The sequence below is a fragment of the Rattus norvegicus genome, chromosome 4 (genome assembly GCF_036323735.1).
Source record: "Rattus norvegicus strain BN/NHsdMcwi chromosome 4, GRCr8, whole genome shotgun sequence".
Lineage (NCBI taxonomy): Eukaryota > Metazoa > Chordata > Mammalia > Rodentia > Muridae > Rattus > Rattus norvegicus.
Window position 1 is genome coordinate 60,332,362 of NC_086022.1, and position 25,830 is coordinate 60,358,191.

The window sequence follows — 25,830 nt, forward strand, 5'->3', positions numbered from 1 at the left end:
ACTCACCTCATCTCTAAGGGTGACATGATAATCCTCTCGTTCCTCTGACAGCTGATCGAGTAAATAGATCTGCTGTTGTTTGGTGTTATTAGGACATTATGATTAATAACACTTTTCATTAATGTAGAAAGACAGAATTAGATATTCTTTTTGTGTTAAATACTCCAAAAAAACCTAAAACATAATAACAACAAAAAAACCCGTTCCTGTGGACTTTATTAAAACATGTGGAACTACTAACTTCTGGCTCCCTCCTAATTGGAACACTGGAATAAAGAGTGAGAGAGGAGCTTGCTATCTCCCTTTCGAGATCTGTAAACAGCTTATGAGAGGGAATATCTTGTCACACCTTAATGTTTAGTTTCATCAGCTGCTTCTAATTATAGACATTTTTGTTAAAACAGACATTGGCTTGGGGCTGGGGAAGTAGCTCAGTGGTAGTGTGCCTGCCTAGCATGTTAAAACCCTGGGGTTCAATCCCCAGCACTGCTCCCACCCCCTCCAAACCCCCCTCCCCCCAGCCCACTGAACCAAAATAGATATTGGCATAAATACAGTGTTCTGAGTATGCGTCTAAGACTGATTTGCATACTCGTGTATATATTTACAAACAGTTGGCCCTTGCTAAGAAGAAAACCTCATTATATATAGAATTTGTGAATAAACAGGTTGAAATTATTTACAGAATTTCCTAAAACCACAAGGTATTAAGAACTTATTGCATCTGTGCCAGAGACGTACTGTTGTTTAGAAAGTCCAAGCCGAGTAAATAACGGCTGCCTTCTCGCATCTCAGCTTAGGTGCATGCTCTTCCAGGGCTGAAGCGGAGGGGAGGGGACCATTGTGACAGCCGAGTGTCCACTGACTCTCTTATGATGGCTGCTTAGCATCCCACTGGCTGTTCAGAAAGGCTTTCTCACATAACTCTTGTACTTAGACAGGCAAGTTCCCAGATACTTTAAGAACAAATTCTGAAAGACCTAAGTGCAAATGGTGCTGAATACTTTTTTAAGCCACAGTTTTAACTTAGTTAAAGCAGCATTATTGATTATTTTAAATTCATTTTTTAAACTAGAAATTTCAAGTATAGCAATTTGAAACTGGAATGAATGAGTGTTTATTTTCTATTAATAAAAACAAACTGTGACAAAAATGGATTCCGGCTTCCCCTCCCCATCCACCCTTCTGGGATAAACTTTTCCACCGTTGCCAAGAGTTTTCACACATTAAGTAACAGCATATAATGAAGCTAAGCAGTTGTAGAATAGCGTAAGTAGAATCTGATTACCAAGCCCACTCAAAGCTGCACTGTCCTACCAAGGCTGAATGAGTAAGACAATGAGGAGGGAAGAAACACTAAAGTCCATGCGCAAAGACAGACATTTGTTTGATCTGCTGGCTCAGGGCCAAACACTGGATTTGCTTCTTCAAAGTCATTATGAATCTTTAGTGTAATTCTGGGAAGTTTGTGTCACTAGCCTAAAAACCACCAATAGGGAGGGCACAGCAACATCACCCTTCCCAGCAAGAACTTATCCCACAGAAGCCAAGATAACATCCACAGGTGTTTTCTCTCTGCTTCTCACAGTCACCTGCATGGTCACGCCATCTGCTAGGGCCAGCCTGGACCGCACCAGTAAGTCATAGCCACCTCTGTAAACTCCTGAGAGACAAAGTGAGGAAAAGTATATTAAGAACTTCAAAGAAGTTCTGACTAATGGAATTTATCATCTTTTGCCCATGCCTCCTCTCTATTATTTTAGTTCAGCTTTTATACAGATTTACAGAAAATTAATCCTACAAACAGTCCTACTTTCTCAATGTTGATATGAAAAACCAGGTACATGGAGGTATTCATAACACTGGCCTGGTGCACTCAGGCAGTGGTTAGTGGGGTGGCAGTGGCATCCGTTACAGTGAAGTGTTTTAGGCCGATGTGCTTCCTAAAGAATAGCCTCCAGAGAGCCTGTAAAGTCAACAGCTCATTCTGACGCTTTCCACTTGTTACATTACGAGATGACAGAAGCAGCCAGGCAAGGAGCGCCTATCCCTGGCCCTGATGGAAGTCTCTTACCTGCTAGATAGAGGGAATGGGAATTCTTATTCTCGGGTACTTTATCTGATCTCTCACATGGCTGCATGCCGAGAAACGTGATGATGTTGTTGACAGCGTCTGTGGAGAAATTGAAAGTAACAAGGATTAGAAAAGTTAAACCTGTGGGTGGATCTGCCTCTGCCCCCCCTCCCCCCATGTCCTAAGCGCTGCAGGCGCACAGGGCTGTAGACTGGAGGGAGGCTACTATCTTAGAAAATGGCTGATTTGGTCAGATGATTAAGACAGGAACCTTAAAACATATTCAGCAGAGAGGAATTCTTTCAGAATTGCATGCATGCCTCCTGGGTTTCATACTGATCCCAGGCAGCCCACTGGCAGCAAAGCTCTTCTTACCTTCAAGGGTTTTTGTAGAGCTCAGGGCAAAGGTCTCTTCTTTCTCAAAGGCATCTCCCACCTCTTCCCAGGCAGCAGCAAAGTTAGGTTTTAGTATCTTCTGAATGTGGTCAGACACAGTCACTTCAAGATCTTCCAGCTAGTGGGCAACAAGCAGGAGTCAGTAAGTTAAAGTCCTCTGAGTTGACAATGAAGACAGAAGGCACTGGTCACTTATGATCATGTCTACAAACCACACAGGGCCTGGATCTCTTCTACACTAATGTGGTCTTCGTGAGCCTGAGGCTATCTGTAGGTCCTAATATAGAGGAGCAAGAAGAACCTGTCAAGAGCTAAGTGTAGGCTCAGTGCCAATGGTAGTCAGGCTGCCACACTTAAGAGTTCTGAGCTGAGGACAGATAGCACCTTCTAAACTTGACACTCCAACCCTCCTTTCTGTCAAAGCTTTTCAGTCCAAGACTTGCCAATATTAAAATCAACCAAATGAAAGGTTGCCGAAGCAAAACCTATATTATAAGTAAACTCAGTCACATTAAAAGTGATGCAATTATCTCTTAGTTATTCCCTTGGGGGGGGGCAGTGAATTTTTTTGCTATAGTTATAAAGTGCTCCATTTAAATTCTGGCATGATGGTTGCTTTACAGAGGATTAGTCTAGGTCCCATGAGTTTTGTCAGCTGTTTACAGAAAACATGCTCTTGTGACAAGAAGTCATTTAATGTTGCAGGGAAGACTCACCACATACTCATCATCATATCCATCTTCATCTGGAACTCCAGTATTAGGGTCACAGTCCCGGACTGTAAACTTCATGGTACAGCTAAAGGTGCCTGCAACTGGGGGGAGGAGCAGCAAACCCACATGAGTGGACAGACAAGCATACTCCCATCACTACTGAGGAAGGACCGCCTGTGCTCAGCACTGTGCTCCACATTCGCAAGCCAACATCTGTGCATGCCCTGTTTAAGGTAGTTCTTGAAGCAGCTTGCAAGTTGGTCAAAAAGTCAGTTTCACAAAGAAAGGCTTGAAATTATTTTTGTACTGTGCACTACAAGAGTGCACAGAAGAGACAGATGACTTGACACTGTTTTGGTGTTGATGTGGAAAAAGGAGGAGGGTAGAACTTTTTGTCATGCTGGTCAAAGAGTCAATATTTTGAAAAATTTAGAACCACTCACTGCTTTAATACACAACAAAGCAAACACTACTAACAGCAAAGCAGACAGTTCATGAGATTAACACTGACCAAGTTCGTGGTCTCTGTGCTGTCTTTAGATTGTGGACCCATAGAACACCAGGAGAAACTGCTCTAAATCAACCGTCAGTGTGCAGTGAGGTTTTACTGTCGATAAAGTGTGTTTCACAATGGAAAAACAAATAGGCACTGACAGACATAAGAAATGAGTAATAAAAGACTGACAGAATTTTGGAAAGTAAAATTTTGATGTTCCAAACAGTTTGGAGGAGAGAATCTGGCCAGCATGGATGGAGGAAAGGTGTCTATGGGCTAGTCAGGGATCTGGAAAGGGCTCACATGCACACAATACTAGAAATTAAAACATTAGGAAGCTACTGTGGGGGATAAGCAAGAGAAGAAAGGAGACTCAAAGGTAAACGCATGGTAGTGTGGGCACCAAGAGGTACCTGTAAACATTCATTCCATCCCTCCATCCATGCATCCATCCATCCATCCCTCTCCCTTCCCTATTCCCTTTATATAATTGATATATATGAGTAATCTATTCATGACACTACAATTCAATGCCATAGATCCTTCAATATAAATTTTATCAGAGTGCTATGAAAGTTGCAGGATTAGGAGGAGCCTGAGGGTAAAACTAGAGACAAAATGAATGGCGGACAGCTAGATGAACTGGGACAAACTGGTGAGACTTTTAGAAGACAAGATTTAGGAGGACTGTGTAAAAGGAACCTTTGTGGCACAGTTCATTAATGATCTGGTTGACACAGTGAGGACTTGCAGGGAATCTGTCAAGGGCTGCAGGACAAGCCAGTGGCAGTAATGCATTAGTATAGCACGAGAAGGCAGACATTGAGAGAAATGAGAGGAAGTAAGAGGAGCCCTTCAGGGCAAGAGCAGAACTTTACTATCATAAAGACTACAGCTTCATGAAACAGGAAAGGCAAAACCCAAAATGAACAAAGAAAACAGAACTGCAGACCTCTGTTAAAGAGGCTTAAAAAAGGTATATTTTATAAGGACTTGCTAAAAATGTGAGCCAACTGTTAAGGAGACTAGTATGAAAAGAAGACAGAGTTGGGACCGTAATGCTGAAGCTGAAGGGGAGAAGGATGTGGAGTTGGGCTGGGACAGAGTGTCTAATTAGCACATACCAGAGTGGAAAGTTGAAGTTAACTACTGAGGGGAAGACCCTCAAAAAGGGATACATATCTGAAGATTCTTAGATGGTTGAAGAAAAGGGTGTGCCAAGAGAGGGTTAAAGGAAATAGGCTATCCACAGTGATCCACATAGGTCTAGACAGAGATGAAAACAGATACAATCCAGGACATAGGAGATTAAGAGTCATGAAAAGTGTGTTAAGCAGTGAACATGTAAAAAAAAGTTGTTGTTTACCTCGCAGTGCTGAATCCATGGGAATCCTGCACACAGAACAGAAGGGACGCTAAAGAACAGAATACTTCATTAGAGTTAACCTCAGATATAAAAGAGCAGCACTAAGGAATGGCAGACATCAAGTGAAAGTTAAGACTATTCTTGGGCCCCAGATTTGGAGGGAATGAAAATGAAAAGGTAGACTGGAAGTAAAGGGAAAGAAACACATGAAGAAGGCCAACAAGCAGAGACAGTGTTGAATAGAGGGCTCAAATAGTAAGCCCTGGCAGAGCTCAGTGTACATCTAATTGGCCACATTTGCGCATAGAGGCCAAGATGAACAATACGAGGAGGAAGGACATGAACAGGAAGTGTTGGAAGGAAATTGAACGATCTGGTTGTTAAGAAAGGGGAAGCTTATAAGGATTAAGATAGAATGACAGCTCACAACTTTATGGAGGTATTAGGATTGCTTAGTGGATGGTGTGGGCAGGTAGCTTGTTCTGAGACTAAGTTACTGTTACAACATGGAGAATGAGTGAAGATTATGAGGAAGCAAATATATCTGAAGAATTGTGCATCTATGACTGACTAGAGTGGGGTGGAAATGGACAGCATAGCAGGTAGTTAAGATACTGCAGACTATTGCACAGTGAGCATTGATATTGATGACATGCTCCGTGTAGCCTGGCTGACAGTGAGTGACATGACCCCTATGCAGCCTTGTATGAAAGTATTACAGATAAGACAGGTTAGAATCTGAAGAAGGAAAAGTAGGTAGGTAGCATTGAGGGTGGAAGGACAGCAAGTACAAAGGGTGGTTAGGGAAGGGCAATTATAGAGGGCCAGATGAGGAATGCTGGGGGAAAAAGTGACAGAGTTGAATTTGCAGTAGAGAAATGTGTGTTATGCTAGATTGTAACCAAAGATGGCGAGAAGAATGTGGGTAAGAAACACTGTTATGAAGGGTGTCCTCTGGTAATCTCTCCTTGACTGGCATCTCAAACAACCAATATGACCAAGATGTAGAGGGCAAGTAGTATATAAAATGGGATAAATCTGAACTATGGCCAATTGCAAGGACCCTTTGAAAATCTTAGACTAAAAAGTGGGGGAAAGGAGATGGAAGAGAGGACTGCTGAACCCATGATGACTTACAGACAGCCACCGGGGTAAAAGCACGTATGCAGGTAACACAGATGTCAGTGTCTAGGGCCATACAGGAAAAAGGAACCAGGAGCACTTAGGAAAGATAGGAGCATCTGAATGCTGGCAAGTATTGATAAGAAGTTTCTGAAGGAGAGCCTGGGAACCTCTCTGGGAGCATGTCTGAAGGACCCTGATACTGGCAGAGAGGTAATGATGTTCCCAGGATGGAATCTGAAGGATCAAAGGATGAGGGTCTCAGGTCTTAAGGCCAGACTTAAAAATGGCACTGCAGTGGGAGAAGAATCAGGCATTGAGTTAGGAGAGGCTTTGGTGGGAGTTATAGTTTAAGGAATCAAGAAGAGCTGGAATAGGATGAACCTGGATATAATGACACCAGGGGATTTGAGTAGTCTGTTCATAGAATGGACTAAGAATACTAGGAGAAAGGTCGAACATTACGATGGGAACCTAACTCAAAAGTAAAACTTCACTTTTATTTCCAAGGTGAAATGGGGGTAAGCATGCATAGTATTAAGGCATGGGAATACAAACTGCTATAGAGTGCTGTTCTAGAAGTTACTCTGTTGTACGAAGGGGTTTTTGTTCTTTGAGAGGGGTGTGTGTGAAGGAGGTGTAGAATGGGAAAGCAACAGATGAAAATCAAGGTGGCTACTGGCTGGAAGGAGAAGCCTCTTATGTGGGTCAAAAGACAATATAAAAAGATAGATTAAAGTCCAGGAGGAACTGTGTGACCTAGACAATGATTCTGAGGTAACATGGTAATGAGAGAGACCATAGCGCCATAGAGATTTCTAGAACTCTCAGATCACAATGATGAGTGCCTGCAAAATAGACAGACAGGAAAGTTTGGGTAAACCACTCTTTATGCTGGGCTTGACAGAGAGAAAGGCATGGACAGTGTTTCTGTAACTTCTCCCCTAGTTACAGACCTGAATCAGAAATCCAGGAAATCTCAGCAGATTAAATAGGTACACAGAATGTTTAAGGTATGGTAGGAGAAGGGCAGGTAAGTGTGAGGTTGGATTGGCTGGGGTTTGTTAGAGAATCTTGTAGAACCAACTGAAAGAGAGAGAAGTGAGAAGCAATCAGAAAAACATGTACCAGGTAGGGGGGTGGTACTTGAGTGGGGATAAAATACATGAATTGAGAGGTTGGTTTAGAACTCTAAGGTACAGAATGTCAGGCCAGAAAGAGGAATCCAAGCATCACTTGCTTTGCAGTATACAGTCTAAAAGCAGTTAGCATATAAAGTTCTCCCTCCCTCCTACACACACACACACACACACACACACACACACACACACACACACACACACACGCCATCCAGACCTACCACCATTGACACCACCACCATCATCTGCTTAGGAAGCCTGGTGGCAGTGAATTAGACTTAGTTTGCTAGTGATAATTCCCTTGTACATATGCCCGCTGTGGGTTGGGGGGCACACATAGTCTTGTTATGGTCATAGTACTTTATCAGTAGGCTCACTTTCTATGATCAAGGACCTTAAAAAAATGCTGTGAAATATTCCTGTCATCTTCCCAATAATATGGGCGAGATAACTCAAGAACTCATCAGTTGGTAAGTAAACATTTCCAAAATATTTATTTATATCATATGTAGTTAGTATGTAATGTATAACAACTTTTTATTTATGCTAAAACCATCACTTCTGTGCTATAGTATGGGATCATTTTGTACCACTTACAAATGTGTTTCCTACTGAACATTTTATTTAAAATAATTAGACAACTGTCCTTAAACATTTTATATTTAAAACATTCTTGAAAGTTTTTATGAGCTTTTTAATGATAGTTGTGAAAATGTGCTCCCCCTGCCTGCAAAAAGAAACTGGATAAAGGCTTCTTCAAACTCTAAATGCACTGTATTTACTATAAAAATCATAGTGTAAAATGTTGGTATTTACAAAGCAGGAAGAAGGTGGTATAGGGAGGTAGTTCTTAAGGGAAGAAAGAGAAGGAGAAGACTAAGTGGTAACTGAAAACAGGACATCAGAGGGGTAATGTTCAGGGAAGTATATATACAAAGATAGGTCAGTTGACAGGAAAGTTAAGAATTTGGGTGCACGTGCGTGTGTCTGCTTGCATGTGCACACATGCCTGCTGGGGTACTGACTATTGGCCAAGGGAGGTAGATCACTGAATTTGTGGTCAGCCTGGTACCTCAACAAAATGAGGCTAGTGAAGCAAGAATGTAAGTTGGGAAGAGGACTAGGGGACTAGAGAGAGGCCGAAGAGTAAAGGAAGGAGGGTGAGGTGGGAAGGAGGCAAGTGGGAAGACAGCCATGTCCTCAACTGTGAGGATGGAAAGGACTATGCGGCACAGTTAATCTAATTGCAAACAAAGGAGAATGTAAGAAATGAGCAGAGGCACCACATGGACATGGGAAAGGACACAAACGAGAGGAGCATATCCATGCTTAGACAGCAGGCTCAGTGATATCAGAAAGATGTTAGAGAGCAGTGGAGGAGGGAGGTGGGAGGGAGGGAGAGTGTCAAGTATTAAAGAAGAAAAGACAGAACGGGTAGGCCCAACTAAGGTACATTGGAACTAAAGTGAGCCCTAAGAAAACCAGTACATGAGATGAAATGTCCTTATGAGGTAATGAGAGAAAAGAGAGAACAAAGGAGAAGAGGCGGCCATGGATGAAGAGCACATAGTGACCACATTAAGTGTTCTCAAGGAGGAGAGACAGACACTGAAGCACCCTACATGCAGGATCTAGGGACCCATGATGTAGTATGTGACTCTGACGACACCTTGTAAGAATGAAAGTCATCAAACTGTCAAGAAAAGTGCTAGAAGTGTGAGCATGTTTTATATACGAGCCTAAGAAAAGGTTGGTTTATAACCGAGATCTTATAGGAAGGCCTGAGTAGTATCAAGTAGTAAAATAATGAATGGAGGGAAAAGGTGGAAACATGCTATTGGGGGGGGGGTTCGTGGAGGAGAAGAAGGAAATGAGGAATAGCTGCTTAAGATTTTCAGGTTTCTTTCAGAGTTAGAAAAAGTCCAATGTTCTAGGAAGCATACGATTGCACAGTAGACCAGGTTGTGTGCAAAACAAGGTAAATTTAAGCATACAAAGAAAAACAGATATTGGTCTTCTAAAATTCTAACATTTAAAAAAAGTGTAAATGAGATGAAATATCAATCATACAGTGTGGACTGTGGCAGGAACATGTTGTATGTGAAAAAGTGAACAGGGAGAGGAGGGAATTGGGAAGGTTCAGGGTCTATACAAGAAGGTGAAGCACTGAGATGCTTGAGTGAGGAGATCTAATGGTCACCATCAGAGAGCTGGGGGAGGGAATGGGGGAACAAAAGCCAGGGAGGGCAGGGGGCCATCCACAGCAGTGATTCCTAACCAGGGGGTGGGGGGTGGGGGGTTCCACCCGAGGGGGGGGGATGGGCACGCCCCCCTGGTAGCCTATCAGAACATCAGAGGGGAGCAGCAGTGACCTGCTCACAAACATTGACAACAACTCTACTCAGAAGATGGTTCTGATAGGCTACTGGGGGGTCATGCACCCCCGGGTGAGAATCACTGGTGGAAGGGGGGGATGGAGATGGCTCTGGAGAAGGAAGGGAGCAGATGGAGGAGGACATCAGAGTCATGACTGTCAGACTGGGGAGGAAAGGTCCTGTCAGTGCAGGAGGATGACGGTGAGCAACTGGATGCAGTGCAGAAGGAAGGTGTGAGGAAGGGTGAGAGCTGGGAGAGGGTTTCCTCAGGGGCAGGGAGAGAGAGCACTGCCAGCTGTGCTTGCTGCTGAGGACTGAGGTGGGGCAGTGAGGCTGATAGAGATGGACGGTGACGCACAGAGGTGATGGGGTGTGTGACTGGTTGTGCATGGGAGGCAGGGAAGAAGGAGAGTGGTGATGAGGAGCAAGAGATTCAGGAGCAGGAAGGGTAGTTGTTAGGGTTTGAAGTGCCCAGGAAGGAAGCTGTCAGTATATCATTAGGTTAGGGTAAGGGTAGGCATGGCTATGTCACATGGGGTAGACTATATGGAGAATAGAAAATCACACACTGACAGGAACAGAGAGATGTTCCCTGAGACGTTTATTGGGGTGAGAATCAGGGTGTGAAAGGAAACAAACAGGTTGCAGGGAGCCATGGATATGGAGTTCTAGAAGGAAATCCTAGGCCTGGCCTACAGGGTCGGCTGGGTAGAGGGTGTAGACTTGGCTCAGCCGATTCGATGCAGAGGACCTTTGCTCTAAAAAGGTGGCGAAGCAGTGAGTGTGGAGGACAGGTTAAGCTGAGGGCGCAGGTTTAGGGGTCTGCAGAATACACCAGAACATCACAGAGAGCATCTGAAAGAGTTACAGATATTGAAGGTGTGACTTAAGGCCAGAGGAAAGGATCATTTGGGCCCAGGAGAAGGGAAGAGGAGGTGAAGAGTTGGGAAAAATGTGAGAACATGGGAGAGGACCACTGTGTCAGAATGAGAAAACAGCTAAGAGAGCAGAGAGTGCAGAGAGTTCAGGGAAAGGTACCACACTACACCAGAGAAGATGGGGAGACAAGAGTGAGACAGATGAGCCAAGGTTGAGAGGAAAAAGAGTATGGGTAGGCCAGCCAGAGCAGGGAGCAAGATAGGGGGAGGCACCTAGAAAAGTCCAGGACTACCATGTCAATGAGAGACATGCTGGGATAGTAAGTGCTTTGAAGGAAAGCCCAAGAGGAGGAAACAACCGTGTCTAATGCAGTAATAAAACTAAGAAGCAGGGATGACTAGGGTGAGAGCAGAGAGGAAGCAGACTCAAGACAGCACACTAGAGGCGAAGAGGTGGGTGATATGGCAGCAACGAGAATTTTAGGAAGGGAGCAGACAAGAAGGGAAGATGCCAGAGTCTAGAGACACTGGAAGGTGCAGAGAAGGTGTACATGCTAAAGTACAAGCACAGTCTTTCAGGCAAGATGCAAGGGAGAAAGTTCAGGGGATGGTGAGGCAAGGGTTAATTTATAACCAACTGGGAAGAAAACTATTAGAATTTGGCTGCCATAAAAAAGGAGCAGGCTGAGCATTTGTTAGGTAGAAGAAATGATAGGAAAGACACTTGGAAGACACATAAGGGGCAGTAAGTGAAGGGTAATTGTAGAGGGCCAGACTTGAACATAAGCTGGTTAGGAAAAGGTAGATGGAATCCCAGGTTTCCATATGGAGGTATTTGGAGACAAGAAAGTATCAGTGTCAAGCCACAGGAATACAGCAGAGAAGAAACCCCAAAGCCCTGGCATTTACAAAGTAGCATCCTTAAAGAACATGATACAAAGGGTCACAGTGACTTCTGTTAGATCCAGAAAATGGAACAATGTTTGCACAAATAGTAGGTTGCAAGGATAGGACTGGCAGGTAATCATCGTAGGAATGTGGAGATGGAATTATGCACACCAAGTCCAAAATGTGGGTAAAGAGCTTGTTAAATGGTGTAGAAGTATCTGCTGGTCAGTGCTGAGAAGACATTTGCAGGGCTAACTAGACCTTTCTTCCCCTTCCCAGGGTGGCTAGAAGTCTGTGCTGGTTCACATACAGGGCAAAGTGGGGTGGGAAGTTGACATCTAAATCCACTGGGCATTATGGGTTTAGTATTGTGGTAAAAAGGTTAGACAAATGGCAGAGGAGGAAAAAAAGCAGGCTCTAGGAATCTGGGCTGTGTGTAAGCTTCACTTCTGGGTCAGCTGATGCAAAGGTGAAGAGAATTTGGAGATTAATAGGACAGAAGCAGTACCTAAACAGGAAGAGGATTCTAAACTCTGAAAATGAGTGTGAAGGTTGTGTGCAAAAGCTGAAAGGAGAAACAGCCAAACTGGCATCCTATAATCCATCGGGGTCTTTTAGGGGGAAATAGAAATGAAGGGAAGAAAGGAGAAAATGTTTGCAGGAACTTGTCTCATGGGATGGAAAGAGCTTGAACTATCAGCAGGGGAGAAATAGGCAAAGGCAGCTGAGAAAAAGAAGAGGCAGAAATTACTGCAAAAACTGGTACTGAATGAACACTCCTGAAGAGCAAGGGGGATGAAGAGAAGAGGAAATGTGGCTCAGCAGTGAGAGGGCAGTTAGCACAGTGAGCTGATCCCCATGAAGAAAGGAAGGAAGACAAAGAAGCAGATTGGAGGACTGTGCTCTACATATGAGGCAGGGAGCTGATGCTGGCCTGGAAAGAGAAGAAACCAGCAAGGACATGTGTGGGGAGATTTTTGAAAAGGAAATGAAAGAGGTTAGCTATGGAAGACAGATGGAGATGAGGCACTAGAATGGGACAGTGAGGGAAAGGGGGAGGGAGGGAAGGAGATGGAGAGAGAGAGAGAAATTGACAGAGACTGACAGAGACAGAGAGAGATGAGACAGAAAGAGACAGAGAGGGAGGGAGGGAGACAGAGAGGGAGGGAGAATAGGAGAGAGAGAGACAGAGACAAAGAGGGAGAAGGAGAGAGAACAGAAAAGAGGGAACAAATGTTAGGTAGAAATGTGGACAGCATTGCCAAAGGCACAGATTTAGGACAGGTGCTTGTGATCTAGTAGGAAAGGGTTCCTGGACTTAAGATGAGGTTTGGGATAGGCACTCAGTGAAGGCAGACTGGCCTGGCCTGGAAGGCAGGGTTGAGAGTAGTAATGTTGGAGGTGGGGATTGGGGTTGAGGACATAGGTCAAGAGATAGTAAGTTTCTAGAAGTGAATTTGTAGAAGATTCTGTTCTGAGTGGTAAGGATGATAAATATAAGTTGAAGTTTACTGATCCTGTGAAGAGAAGGAACTAGAGAAGTTTCAAGTACAGTAGGAAAGAGGGCAAAAGCAAGGGACTATTTTTACAGGAAACAAGAGATTTGCATAAAAACCTGTGCAGGCTTTGTGTCTCTGCATTGAATACAAAGAAGAGGGAAGGTTAAGAAAATGAGATAAAGGTCCAGAGAGGACCAGAATGGAATCGAAGATACTGACATAAAGGTGGGAGAGTAAGATAGACAGGGATAATGGCCTTCAAGGGAACAGTCCTCATCAAGACTGGGGGTGCAGTATGTTATGTGTGTGAAGGGATAAATAGAAAAGAGGTGGTTGGAAGAAGAGAATGTGAGTCTAAATGAAAAGGGGAAGCACTGAGATGCTTGAGTGAGGAGATCTAATGGTCACCATCAGAGAGCTGGGGGAGGGAATGGGGGAACAAAAGCCAGGGAGGGCAGGGGGCCATCCACAGCAGTGATTCCTAACCAGGGGGTGGGGGGTGGGGGGGTTCCACCCGAGGGGGGGGGATGGGCACGCCCCCCTGGTAGCCTATCAGAACATCAGAGGGGAGCAGCAGTGACCTGCTCACAAACATTGACAACAACTCTACTCAGAAGATGGTTCTGATAGGCTACTGGGGGGTCATGCACCCCCGGGTGAGAATCACTGGTGGAAGGGGGGGATGGAGATGGCTCTGGAGAAGGAAGGGAGCAGATGGAGGAGGACATCAGAGTCATGACTGTCAGACTGGGGAGGAAAGGTCCTGTCAGTGCAGGAGGATGACGGTGAGCAACTGGATGCAGTGCAGAAGGAAGGTGTGAGGAAGGGTGAGAGCTGGGAGAGGGTTTCCTCAGGGGCAGGGGGAGAGAGCACTGCCAGCTGTGCTTGCTGCTGAGGACTGAGGTGGGGCAGTGAGGCTGATAGAGATGGACGGTGACGCACAGAGGTGATGGGGTGTGCATGAGAGACAGGTAGGAGAACTCAGGGAAGGAGGTGAGTGCTAAAAGAAGAAAAGGAGTGAGGAACTAGAGTGCCCAGGAAGAGAGCTGTCAGCCCACCAGCAGATCAGAGTGAAGTAGGAACCTTTGTGTAGGAATGGGGTGTTCTGTGTGGGAACAGCAATGGGGGCAGAAGACAAAAACATGCATGGACAGGAACACAGTAGAGGATGAAAGACTCATTTCTCCTGGGCATGTTTTTAGAAGAATGTGAAAGGCAATGTGCTGTGTCACCTTGTGCTACAGAGGTAAGATGCTGGGAGGATCCCATAGTTTAGGCCAAGAGGAGGCGAACTTTGAGTGCCTAGGGATGGGAGTGCAGTGGTACAGTATGACTCCAACTTAGTGAATGCAATGAAACACTGGGCATCAAGGGGAGCTCAGGAAGGTAGGACTCATGATAAAGTCTGCTAGAGGATTCATAGTTAGTAGCTTGAAGCATAGTGGTAAGACAGTAGAGAGAAAAGCAGAAGAAATGGTTACGCAGGGCCCAGAAAAGGTTAGAGGTTTTCAATGCAAGGGAGACTGTGATAGCCAAGATGCTCCATTTGCAAGAATGAGAAAGAGTAAAATGAAGGAACCCAGAAAGTAGGGAAGAAAGGCACAGTGAGAGGAGTAAGAAGAGCATTGCATCTAGGGAGACATGGTAAGGAACAGTGGGGTGAGGGTGGTGGAGGATGAATAGGGAGCATGCAGAAACTTGGACTTAATGCAGGCAAAGGACAAAGGAAGCTCAGGGAAGACAAAGAACATGGGTGAAAGTAAAAGAGAAATGGGCAGTGAAGAAACAGAGGAGCCCAAAGCAGAATGAAGTAGGAGTGGGCATAGAATTGATCTGCACTCATATAAAGTGAGGAGAGGCTGAGGGAAGGTCCCGGGTGTGCAATTGACTTTAATATAGACACAGATTAGGTGTGAATTTGGAGAGCAGATGGACTTAGCACTACTTGCTAGGACAACAGTGGCAGGAGTGAGCACAGTTCAGCAACTGAGCAGATAGCGAGATAGCAACTTCTGAGTCTATGGATTGACTGGAAGGTGGCAGAAGTAAGGCTGGATGATGATGTGGGAGTGGAGGGTCTCAGGAAAGCAACAATAGGGAGAAGTATAGGGGAACATGCAAAATTTAAGTTCATGCTTAGGGCAGAAAGAGAGGCTGAGGTTGGGCTGCTATGGGAAAGTGGAGGAGGAGGAGTGAAAGGAGGAGTCAAAGTGCATCAAAGGAGTTGATAGGAAAAGAGGGGTCAGTTCTGGAGAAAATGTAATGATCTTGTGTGGTGGTTTGGGCCACTATATGAAAGGGGAAGTCTGGATGTAAATCTCTCCAAATGGGGGCGCTAGAAGCTCTGAAGGATAGAAGTATCAGTGTCAAGCCTTAGGAGAAGGGAGATTAACTCCAAGTGTTTCCAGAATGGGGTTCTTACGAAAAAGTAGAGAAACCAAGTGACATGCACTTTATGACAGTTCCTGAGCAGATGGCTCTGGAAGGCAACCTCAGGGACATGGGAATGGACTCAAGTAGAAAGAATGGAGCAAGTGGGTAGTTACAGGATGCATGTGAACGGCGGAGGCACAGTTAGGCACCCATGAGAGACAGCCATTTTTCAGTGATCACTAAATCTGTGCTTCTGCTGTTCAAGGCTGGCTAAAGGGTATGCTATGGAACAGAGAGACCGTGCAGGGAAGATGTGGTTAGTGGAGCGTTGATGTAGGGGATCTTAACTCAATGGGTTTGTAGGTTTAGTTTGAGAAGGTAAAGAAAGTAGGTAACAATATTTTTGCAGGATACAGCAAGGCTCCTGGGGTGTGAGGCTTAGGAGTTTAGAGGCTGGGTTTTTGTTCTTTTATTTTATTTGGTCAAAGGACAAGACATGAAGAGAGGCAGGATGAAGATTGGTATATGTATGAATAGAAGGACTTCAAAATTGAGTGTCAATCTGATAATGTGGGCCCAAAGGAGTAAAAGGAAACAAGGGTGACCTGGACACAGGGTTGAGAGTGGGGAGGCTAACAGTGGTACATTCCCACTCTTTGGAAAAAGATCTGGTGCATTAGAAACAACAGAGGAAGAGGAAGAGAAGCTTGAAAGGATGCAGTGTGCAGACCTGCTGCAGACTGAGGAACTCGATGACTATAATGGAAAGAGAAACACCCTCCCCTGTCAACCAAATCGTTGCAATAAGGAAACAAAGGCAGCCTAAGTGTTGTTTGAAGTCAGAGCCACTGGAATACCCGGATGAGTGACAGCCACTGGTTGCAGAAGAGAAGGGAGAGGCTGGAAAGAGTCTGAGAGTGGGTCCAGATTAGACTGCTATGAAGAACAGGATAGGGGAGGGGAGGAAGTGGCAGGTACTAGGCAGGTAAGAGAAGTACAAGGCTCAGAGCAATGGGAGGATGAACTCTGTGATACAGGTGGGAATGGAGGATCAGATAAGACAGGGAAAGACTTCAAATAAAAGTGTGACTACAGGACAATAATGCAGTCACAGGATGGTAGTCACTATGGAAGACCAATGACAAAAAGGCACACAGGAAACATAGACAACAAGGGTTGGGGGGAAGGGAGACAGGCTAATAGACAATAGGCTGGGACAAAAGAAGAGAGAGGTGCCAGAGGGGAATGAAGTCACTTGGAGGACTCAGCCAGCCTTCAAACCTGGGCACAGTGAAGGAGAAGAGGACGATGTGTTCTTAAAGTATTGGATGTGCTTGGATACTGCAACTGTTGGCCAAGTTCTCTGTTACAGATTGTTAGGGAAGGGTGGCTGGTGGATAAAGGTGAGTGGGTAGGGTTAGGTTTATTTTCGGATTTGCTATATTGGATGGGAAGTAAGGAACTGAGAATGGTGGGACTGAATAATGTGAAATGAAAACAGCCTAGGTTCAGGTACTGAGCTTACCCATAGCAGATTCCACCCTGAGTACAGAGGTGTAAGTACAGGTTGGTAATTAAGCTTCGTTTACTAAAAGACAGAGAGTAACTGCAGTAGGGATTGGGGGGGGGGGGGGAGGCAGCAATGGTAGCCTGTTGACCTGTAGCAATAGGACAAACATGACAAGAGTGACGTTCTGCCCAGACTTCTGTGATGCTGTAGAGAAGAGGGAAGAATCAGAAGTGGGAAGGGGATAATACGGAAACCTAAGGACAAGGTTAAAGTCAAAACTACTGCCAGAATGCCTGAAACATAACTGGTGGGAGTTATGAGGACTGGAGAGAAATAAGTTTGTTTAAAAAGCTCTCTCATACAAACAAGGCTCAGGGCACATTGTGTGTGAAAGAGTTAACAGAGAGGGAAAGAAGTGTTAAGTCTGTATGACAGAGAGGAAGCACTGAGATGCTTGAGTGAGGAGATCTAATGGTCACCATCAGAGAGCTGGGGGAGGGAATGGGGGAACAAAAGCCAGGGAGGGCAGGGGGCCATCCACAGCAGTGATTCCTAACCAGGGGGTGGGGGGTGGGGGGTTCCACCCGAGGGGGGGGGGATGGGCACGCCCCCCTGGTAGCCTATCAGAACATCAGAGGGGAGCAGCAGTGACCTGCTCACAAACATTGACAACAACTCTACTCAGAAGATGGTTCTGATAGGCTACTGGGGGGTCATGCACCCCCGGGTGAGAATCACTGGTGGAAGGGGGGGATGGAGATGGCTATGGAGAAGGAAGGGAGCAGATGGAGGAGGACATCAGAGTCATGACTGTCAAGACTGGGGAGGAAAGGTCCTGTCAGTGCAGGAGGATGACGGTGAGCAACTGGATGCAGTGCAGAAGGAAGGTGTGAGGAAGGGTGAGAGCTGGGAGAGGGTTTCCTCAGGGGCAGGGGGAGAGAGCACTGCCAACTGTGCTGCCTGTATTGAGAAAGGTGGGTCCCGAATATGTGGCTGGCTGTCCATGGGGAGGCAGGAGCAGAGGAGAATAGAGTCAGCAGTGCATGGTGGCTCATGGAGGGAGAGGACTGCTGAGGCAGGAGAGGGATTCAGGGACTGGAGTGCCAAGTCAGAGTGAGGGCAGGTGCTTCTGTGGGGTGATGAGAGTTAGGGTAGGAATAAGGTGGTAGAATCCTGGGCAGTTCCTAAGAGTGCTTTCAGAAGGATCTGAAAGAATAAATGTGTTAGGCTGTATATGGTGGCATATGTCCATAACCTCCAAGCTCAGGAGGCTAAGGGTATAGAACGTCATGCTGAAGGTTAGCCTGCTGTACATAGTAAGACCCTGTCTCGTAAAAGATGTAAAAGGGACACCTGAAAGAAAAGAGGGGGAGCTATGGTTGTTGGGAGTCAGAAACAACATACATTTTGCAGGCACAGGGTTGTGCACCTGAGAGGCTGGGTAGAACATGTAGGTTTGGTGCAGTCTGTCTAATGAAAAAAGTACTGAACGTATTTTCATTTGTTGGGAGTGAGGAAAGGTTCAGGGAACATCTTTAGCAGAGAAAATTGTCACCAAAGTAGCACAGCTAGTACGGTGTGGGATGAATTCATGTGACAGAAGAACGCAGGAGAGCTGGCTGGGAACAGAGATGGTCAATAATGGTAACCGTCAAGGGGAAGTTAGGCATCCAGTAGACATGGGGGAAGAATTCCTGGGTCCATGGACCAAATGGGAGCTAGCAGAGGAACTACCATTGCATATGAAGAGGAACTGGAGGGTCTGTAGCAGGCACAGCATGTGAAAATACAGGCGATGGCTGTGCAAGGGTTACATTCATATTCAGGGCAGGAAGGGGTATGCTGGAGGTGGATGGCATGGGAAAGTGTAGGTGAGAGACAAACTGGGTCAGGAATGTTGATGGGAAGACAGAAGAGGGTGCATTACAGAAGAGAACTTTATGAGTTTGTGATAGTTTCAGCAATGGTCAAGGGGTAACAATGAAAAACAGCAAAGTAGACCACAGTGTCTCTTAATGGGAACACTGGCAGATCTCAGGGGACAGATTTATAGGCTGATGGTATGAATGCTAGATTTCAGAAGAGAAAAATGGAAGCAAAAGCCCGAGGAGTTTGTAGAATGGAACTGTATGGTGTCTTAGCAAAGGGACAAGAGTGGCTTGAATTAATTAGAGGAAACCAGGTGAGGTGCACCTTATAGACTCTTGCATAGACAACTGTTAGGCTACCTCAACCACGTGGGACTGGACTCCTGGAGAGAGTCCAGTAAGAGTGTAGAGACAAGATGTGTGCAAATGGCGGCAGCACAGCTGGGTACCAATGCGGAGCAGCCACTTCGTAGTTGACCTCTGAACCTGTGTTTCCACTGTTCAAGACTGGCTGAATAGAGAGAGGTGTGCTATACAACAGGAGACTGTGCAGGAACAGGAGATAGAGTGGAATTGGCCAGAGGGCCTCTAAGCTCTGCAGGGTTTGCATATTTAATGTAGAAGGTAAATCGGGAAGCTGGTTAGTAGCGCAGAGTAGGGTTCAATTGGAAGGTTCTCTTTTGAACGGAGAGCAGAACAGAATGGATCTGATGCTTGGGGAAGAGGCTATAAGATGGGAGCATCCCTACTATGCAGGTACATGCAGGATGGATATAGAAGGGGCTGGGATCCTCTAGATAATCTTGTAACTGTGCAGAGGCAAGTGCAACTAACAAGGCTGCATTTAGCTTTGGGAATCCTTTTGTGGAGAAGGCTAAGTTAGACAGGAAAAGAACAGGAAGGTGGCTATAATGTTCTGTGTTCTCTTTTATGGAAGGAAAGGAAAGAAGAGAAATAAGCTGGTATGAGAGGGTGTGGGAAAAAGGCAGCCTTAAGTTAGGTAGAATAGGATCGATTGAACATCCAGACCGGTGATACTGACTGGTTGCAGTAGAGACGGTGACATAGGGATGGGAAGAACATGAACAAGTGAGCAGATCCAAGACAAGACCATAGACTACAGAAATAGAGGTGACAGAGTGACCAATACTTGGTAGCTGGACAACAGCGTAAGAGTCAAAGCAATGAAGCAAGAAAGTTTACCTCAGCCAGGAAGGAAAGACAAGAAAAAGATATTGCTACAGTAGGATGATGCAGTACATGGAAGACAGACAGGGCACAAGACATACCCAGGGAGGATGGACACCAGAGAACAAGGTAGAAGTTGACAAGTTGGATACCATCAGGGAATGAAGACACATGGGAGGTCCCAGGGCCATAATGATGGCAACCTAGAGTGCCCAGGACGCTTGTACACCTCCGAATGGGGAAGGAGAAGCAGAAAAAGGTAGTGAGCAATAGGCAAGGTGAGATGGCTGAATTATTCTCTTGAATAAAGTATTCTTGCAGGAGTAACATTTAGGCCAGGCTCTTTACTACGGATCCGGCGGGGAAGGGGGGGTGGGTGGGGGAGGGGTAAGGGTTGGGGTTTACTTGGGTTGGTGGGGAGGGGAGGGTTGGGAGTAGTGGGGTAGGGTGGGGTGGGATGGGGTGGGGATGGGAGTGGGAGGATTGGGATGGGATTTGGGTAGGGGACACGAGCCAAGTGCCAGGTATTAAGAAAATAATTCTACTGTTTTGAGCTGGAAAATAATTCCATGTCTAGTGCTCAAATGAATAGATGGATGCCTGCTGGGAAAGATAGGATCTACCCAAAGGAGGAGTAGCTTCAGGTGTCAAGAAAAGGAAAGATGAGGGTCAAAGAATGATTTGCAGAAAGTAAGGATAGATAAAAGGGAGGTAGTTCTTTAGGGCTCACTGTATGTTTCTGGAAAGAATAGGGAAAATTAAAACAGATAATAAGATTGAGGTAAAATAACATCGTAATATTAGACAGTCATATTAGGTAGGGGTGACTAGCACGAGGAGAAATGTCTGAAAAAGAAAACAGCTCACTCATACAGACTGGGGTTGGGGACTCGTATAAACTTTTGTTGAAGCAAAGGAAATAATACTAAGTGGGGAGTATTCTGTCCATATGAGAAGGGGAAGCACTGAGATGCTTGAGTGAGGAGATCTAATGGTCACCATCAGAGAGCTGGGGGAGGGAATGGGGGAACAAAAGCCAGGGAGGGCAGGGGGCCATCCACAGCAGTGATTCCTAACCAGGGGGTGGGGGGTGGGGGTTCCACCCGAGGGGGGGGGATGGGCACGCCCCCCTGGTAGCCTATCAGAACATCAGAGGGGAGCAGCAGTGACCTGCTCACAAACATTGACAACAACTCTACTCAGAAGATGGTTCTGATAGGCTACTGGGGGGTCATGCACCCTCGGGTGAGAATCACTGGTGGAAGTGGGGGATGGAGATGGCTATGGAGAAGGAAGGAAGCAGATGGAGGAGGACATCAGAGTCATGACTGTCAGACTGGGGAGGAAAGGTCCTGTCAGTGCAGGAGGATGACGGTGAGCAACTGGATGCAGTGCAGAAGGAAGGTGTGAGGAAGGGTGAGAGCTGGGAGAGGGTTTCCTCAGGGGCAGGGGGAGAGACAACTGCCAGCTGTGCTTGCTGCTGAGGACTGAGGTGGGGCGGTGAGGCTGATAGAGATGGACGGTGACGCACAGAGGTGATGGGGTGTGCGACTGGTTGTGCATGCGATGCAGAGGAGAGGAAAATGGAACCAACAGTTCATGATTGGTCAAGGAGGGAGATGTGTTCTGAGGAAAGAAGAGGGAGAGTAGTGGTCACTGTCATCAGGGACTGGAGTGCCCAGGAAGAGAGGTATCAGTCAGGGAAAGGATGGACACTTCTGTGTTAGGATGGGGTGGGCTGTGTGGGGCAGGAGTGAAGAGGGGGTAGGAATAGGGTAGGAGGCATGTCTATGGGGATGGGACATCTTCTGAAGTATAGTTTTAGAAGGATGTTAGGAAGTGCACAGAAGTATACTTGAAAGGTTTCCATGAAGTAAGAACCCAGTCTTGAGCCACAGGGATGCTAAGGCTGAGCACATGGGTAAAGGGATGTATATCTGAAGCAAAGATGTCAAACTGTGGTGGGACAGGTGCATGGGGTAAGGTGAGGTACTCATGGGATCCTACAGAGGTAGCTAGACGATTCAGAACAGAGAACTAGTGACGGGATGTCAACACTTTAGTGGATAACACACAAGATTTACAGGTGACAAGATCATCAGGGTCCTGGAATGAGTTTATGAAGCACATGAGAGCAGATGGAAGATGCTGACATAACGTACTGGGCAAGAAGAACAAGGAGGGGCTGGCAATGAACCTTAGTTGGTAGAGTATTGTCTGACACCAGATAAAACTGAGCTTGGCAGTATACCATGGAGGGAAAGGCAGGACAATCAGCGTGAGGTCTTTCTTGAGTATACAGAGAGTTCAAGGCGAAGACTGTATGGGACCATGCCTCAGAAAAAAATAGAAAAACGCAGACAAACGGAGAGGAACAAGAAAGCACACAATGAAACAGTAGATCTGGGAAGAGAGGGCTATTGTCAGCATACTGAGTGCAATACACCAAGAATATAAGATAGCCTTCAAAGACAGAGAGAACATGAGGAATCAGAAAAATTCCCTTCCAAATATGGAGGTGTGCAAGAGAAAGAACGTGGCCTATGTATGCAAAGATCAAAGAAGCCAAGGGTAGTGAGGCTATAGAGAGTGGTACCTCAGAAATATTCTAGGCTAGTACTGTTCAGTGAAGGTCAAACTGGCAAATCTGAGGGGAACAAGTCTGAAAGAGTTGGTCAACTGTCCAAAATGGTGGAATAAAAAAGCTAAGGCTTTTTTAGGGGTGAATTCAGACAGCTGACAAAGATTAGGGGTGTATTTGGACAGTGGATGAATTTGAGCATATGCTGGGCAACCCAGCCTGGCACTGATGAGACAGCAGTGAGATGCGGTGAGTAGAGGAGGTGAGGAAAGGAACAGACATTAGGTAGACTTCTCAGTTAATAGCCTGATGGCAGAGAACAGAGGAAATGCCCCTATAAACCTAAAGAAAGTAGAGGTTCTCTGGGAAAAAAAAGGAATAGAAGATGTGAAAAATGGAAGGATTAAATAGACACCCAGTCACTCCAGGTGGCTGTTATGGAAAAGTGGTATACGTGGCATGTGAGACTAGTCTAGCTGATGGGAAGACAGAGACATGAGAGACACTGAAACTGCGAGAGAACTATTGAAAATGAGAGGTCAGAATGATGCCATCTTGTGAAGAGTGAAGGAGAATGCAGTTTCCAAATGGAGAACATTCAGATTTTAGTAAACACATCAGATAGGGTGGGTGTATCAAGGCCAGACATGAGAGGCAGAACAGAGCAGAGTAGAGCGGAGGCAAAGGCACAAAGAGGTCTAAATCAGGCAGCTTTACACTGTAAAAATGGGACCTGCATAGACAGCACAGACAGGTAACCTCAGGGACTTGGGAAAAGACTACTACAGACTGAGACTATTAAGTCAGCAGTAAAATACTTGTAAATGGCGGCAGCACAGCTGGGAACCAATGCGGAACAGCCACTTCGCAGTGACCACTGAACCTGTGCTTCAGCCATTTCAGAGTATCTGCAAGGAGGGAGCTACAGTGCCTGCAGAGACATGGCCAGAGAACATGGCAAAAGGATGTGGACAGGTCACCAAACCCAATGGATGATTTAGGAAAAGCAGGTAAAATGTAGGAAAGAGAAAGAGGCAAGATTTTGAGTAGTGATGTCAGGTTCAAGAACACACTGGGGGATGTACAGCTGACAAGATGGCAGGAAATACACAGGTGAGAGAACAGAAGATGTAAAAATTTCCTTTTTCTCTTGATGTGGACAAGAAGAAATAGATGAGAAACAGTACATAGCTACAGGAAAGCTGAAAGAAACTATAGGAGAGAGGGCAGAGGAGACACCAGGGAGAACAGAGCAGAGAACAGGGAGCAAGTGTGGGGAGCAGGGACACAAGCTGGACAAGGAACAAGGAAGTAGGGAGTCCCAGAGGCAGGAGGAAGAAGCCCTTAAGAGTGCTCTAGTAAAAAAAGAACCCCCAAAAAAAAAAAAAGAGTGCTCTAGTCAACTTGCGATGCTTCCCAGATACCTGGGAAAGAAAAAGGAAACCAGACCAACCAGTGATAGGAAGCAAGCAGCAGGGAGAAATGTGATCTTATACCTCTGAACACTGGTAGGATGGTGGTGCAAATTTAAAGCCAGCCTCTTTACTCTGGACCTGGCAGGGAAGAGAGGACGGTGAGGACAGTGAGGACAGTGAGGCTTTGGGCCAGGATTGCCATAGCTCACCGGATTGAACAGAAGGGCAGCTTTGGGAGCAATGGGGATTGGTGTGGACATGTAAGCCTAGTTTTAGGCACTGAGAGGACATCTTACTGAACTTAGCTGTGGACAGTTAGGTCCTGTGTTTACACTGATGATTCGGGAGGAGTATATTGGAGTCATGCGGTGAGGAAAGAGAGTAGCTGAAGAAAGGCCAGAAGTAAAGGGTGAAGGGCCAGCATGTGGGAACAGAGAAGGCAGTGGCATGCTTGAGAGGGAGTAAACAAATGAGAAGGTGGTTCCATAGGGGAGTGTGTGAGGGTGGGCTAGGATGCTTGCGTGAGGATTTCAGGTAGTCAAAACTAGAAAGCTTCAGGCATGGAACTGAAGAGTGAAGGTCGGAGAGAAGAGGGGACCATCCACAGCAGTGATTCTTAACCGGGGGGTGGGGGGTGGGGGGCTCCACCCGAGGGGGGGGGATGGGCACGCCCCCCTGGTAGCCTATCAGAACATCAGAGGGGAGCAGCAGTGACCTGCTCACAAACATTGACAACAACTCTACTCAGAAGATGGTTCTGATAGGCTACTGGGGGGTCATGCACCCCCGGGTGAGAATCACTGGTGGAAGGGGGGATGAGATGGAAGAAAAGGAAAATGCAGTGTCTTGGAAGAGAGTTGTCAGCTTAGCAGCAAGTTAGAGTGAATGGGCACCCATTTTTGAAGACAGGTAGGCAGAAACATAAGACAAACAGCATGTGGAGACAGGAACATTAAGAGGCAATTGATGCTCTTTGTGAGATTTTCAGGAATAGTGTGAAACCAACCACATGAAAAGAAGGAAAACATTTACAGGGAGCCATGAATATAGAAACTTACATGGACTGCTGGCTACTATAATATAAAGGCATGGTAAAAGCAGTTGGTTGCAAAGATAGGAGCGTGGTTGAACAACGGGTCTGGAGGACAGGTGAAGCAGAGAGTGTGTGCCCAGGTCTACAAACTGAAGCAGAGTATTACAGGAAGCAGCTGAAAGGGCTTTCAGTGTGGTGGGTATGCCTATGCTTTCCCGGAGTAAAGAGTACAACAGCAGAAAGCATCCATTGGACCCAAGGGCTGGGAGAGGAGGTTAGGAGTTTGCAACATGTGGAAGTACAGAGGAGAGCATGCCGGGAAGGTACAGAACGAAGAAAAGTACACTGAGGATCAAGAATGATGCCAATTAGCCTGGTGATGGAGGTGCATGTCTTTAACCCCAGCACTCAGGCAGCAAAAGCAGATGGATCTCTGAGTTTGAGGCCAGCCTGGTCTATAGAGTTTCAGGACAGCCAGGATTAGTCAGAAAAACCACGTCTCAATAAAATAAAATAAAATAAAATAAAATAAAATAAAATAAAATAAAATAAAATAAAATAAAATAAAATAAAATGCAAAACAAAACAAAAAACCAAAATCAAAACCAACCAACCAACCAGCCAACCACCAGCACCAACAACAAAACAAACTAAACAAAAATGGGGAATGTCAATTGAGAACAAGAAAACTAGGAACTCTGTTCTTAAAATATTATATGGAGAAAGAACAGTCAACAGGCAAATAAAGATGGCAAGAGTCTAAAGACGAGCAAGGTTGTAGGGGTTGTGAGCATGGAGGGGAGACTTGTGACAATGTGTCAAAGGGCAAGGCAAGATGATGAAAGGTCAGGGCAATGGCCATGACCAGGAGGGATTACATCTACTTTGGTAGAACTAGGGCTTGAGGATGCTTAGG

General features: G+C 45.8%; 1 protein-coding gene across 1 annotated transcript in view; it reads right to left on the reverse strand.

Moving 5' to 3' along the window:
- Positions 1–1,093: 1,093 nt before the first annotated feature.
- The window catches only part of Copg2 (COPI coat complex subunit gamma 2), a 135,499-nt gene continuing 110,762 nt past the window's right edge, over positions 1,094–25,830 (reverse strand). The window contains exons 21-24 of the mRNA NM_001106929.2: positions 3,187–3,284; positions 2,450–2,588; positions 2,075–2,173; positions 1,094–1,663 (exon numbers count right to left, since the gene is read on the reverse strand). Of these exons, the coding sequence (NP_001100399.1) occupies positions 1,533–1,663; positions 2,075–2,173; positions 2,450–2,588; positions 3,187–3,284 (467 nt within the window). The 3' untranslated portion in view covers positions 1,094–1,532. The remainder of the gene's footprint in view (positions 1,664–2,074; positions 2,174–2,449; positions 2,589–3,186; positions 3,285–25,830) is intronic.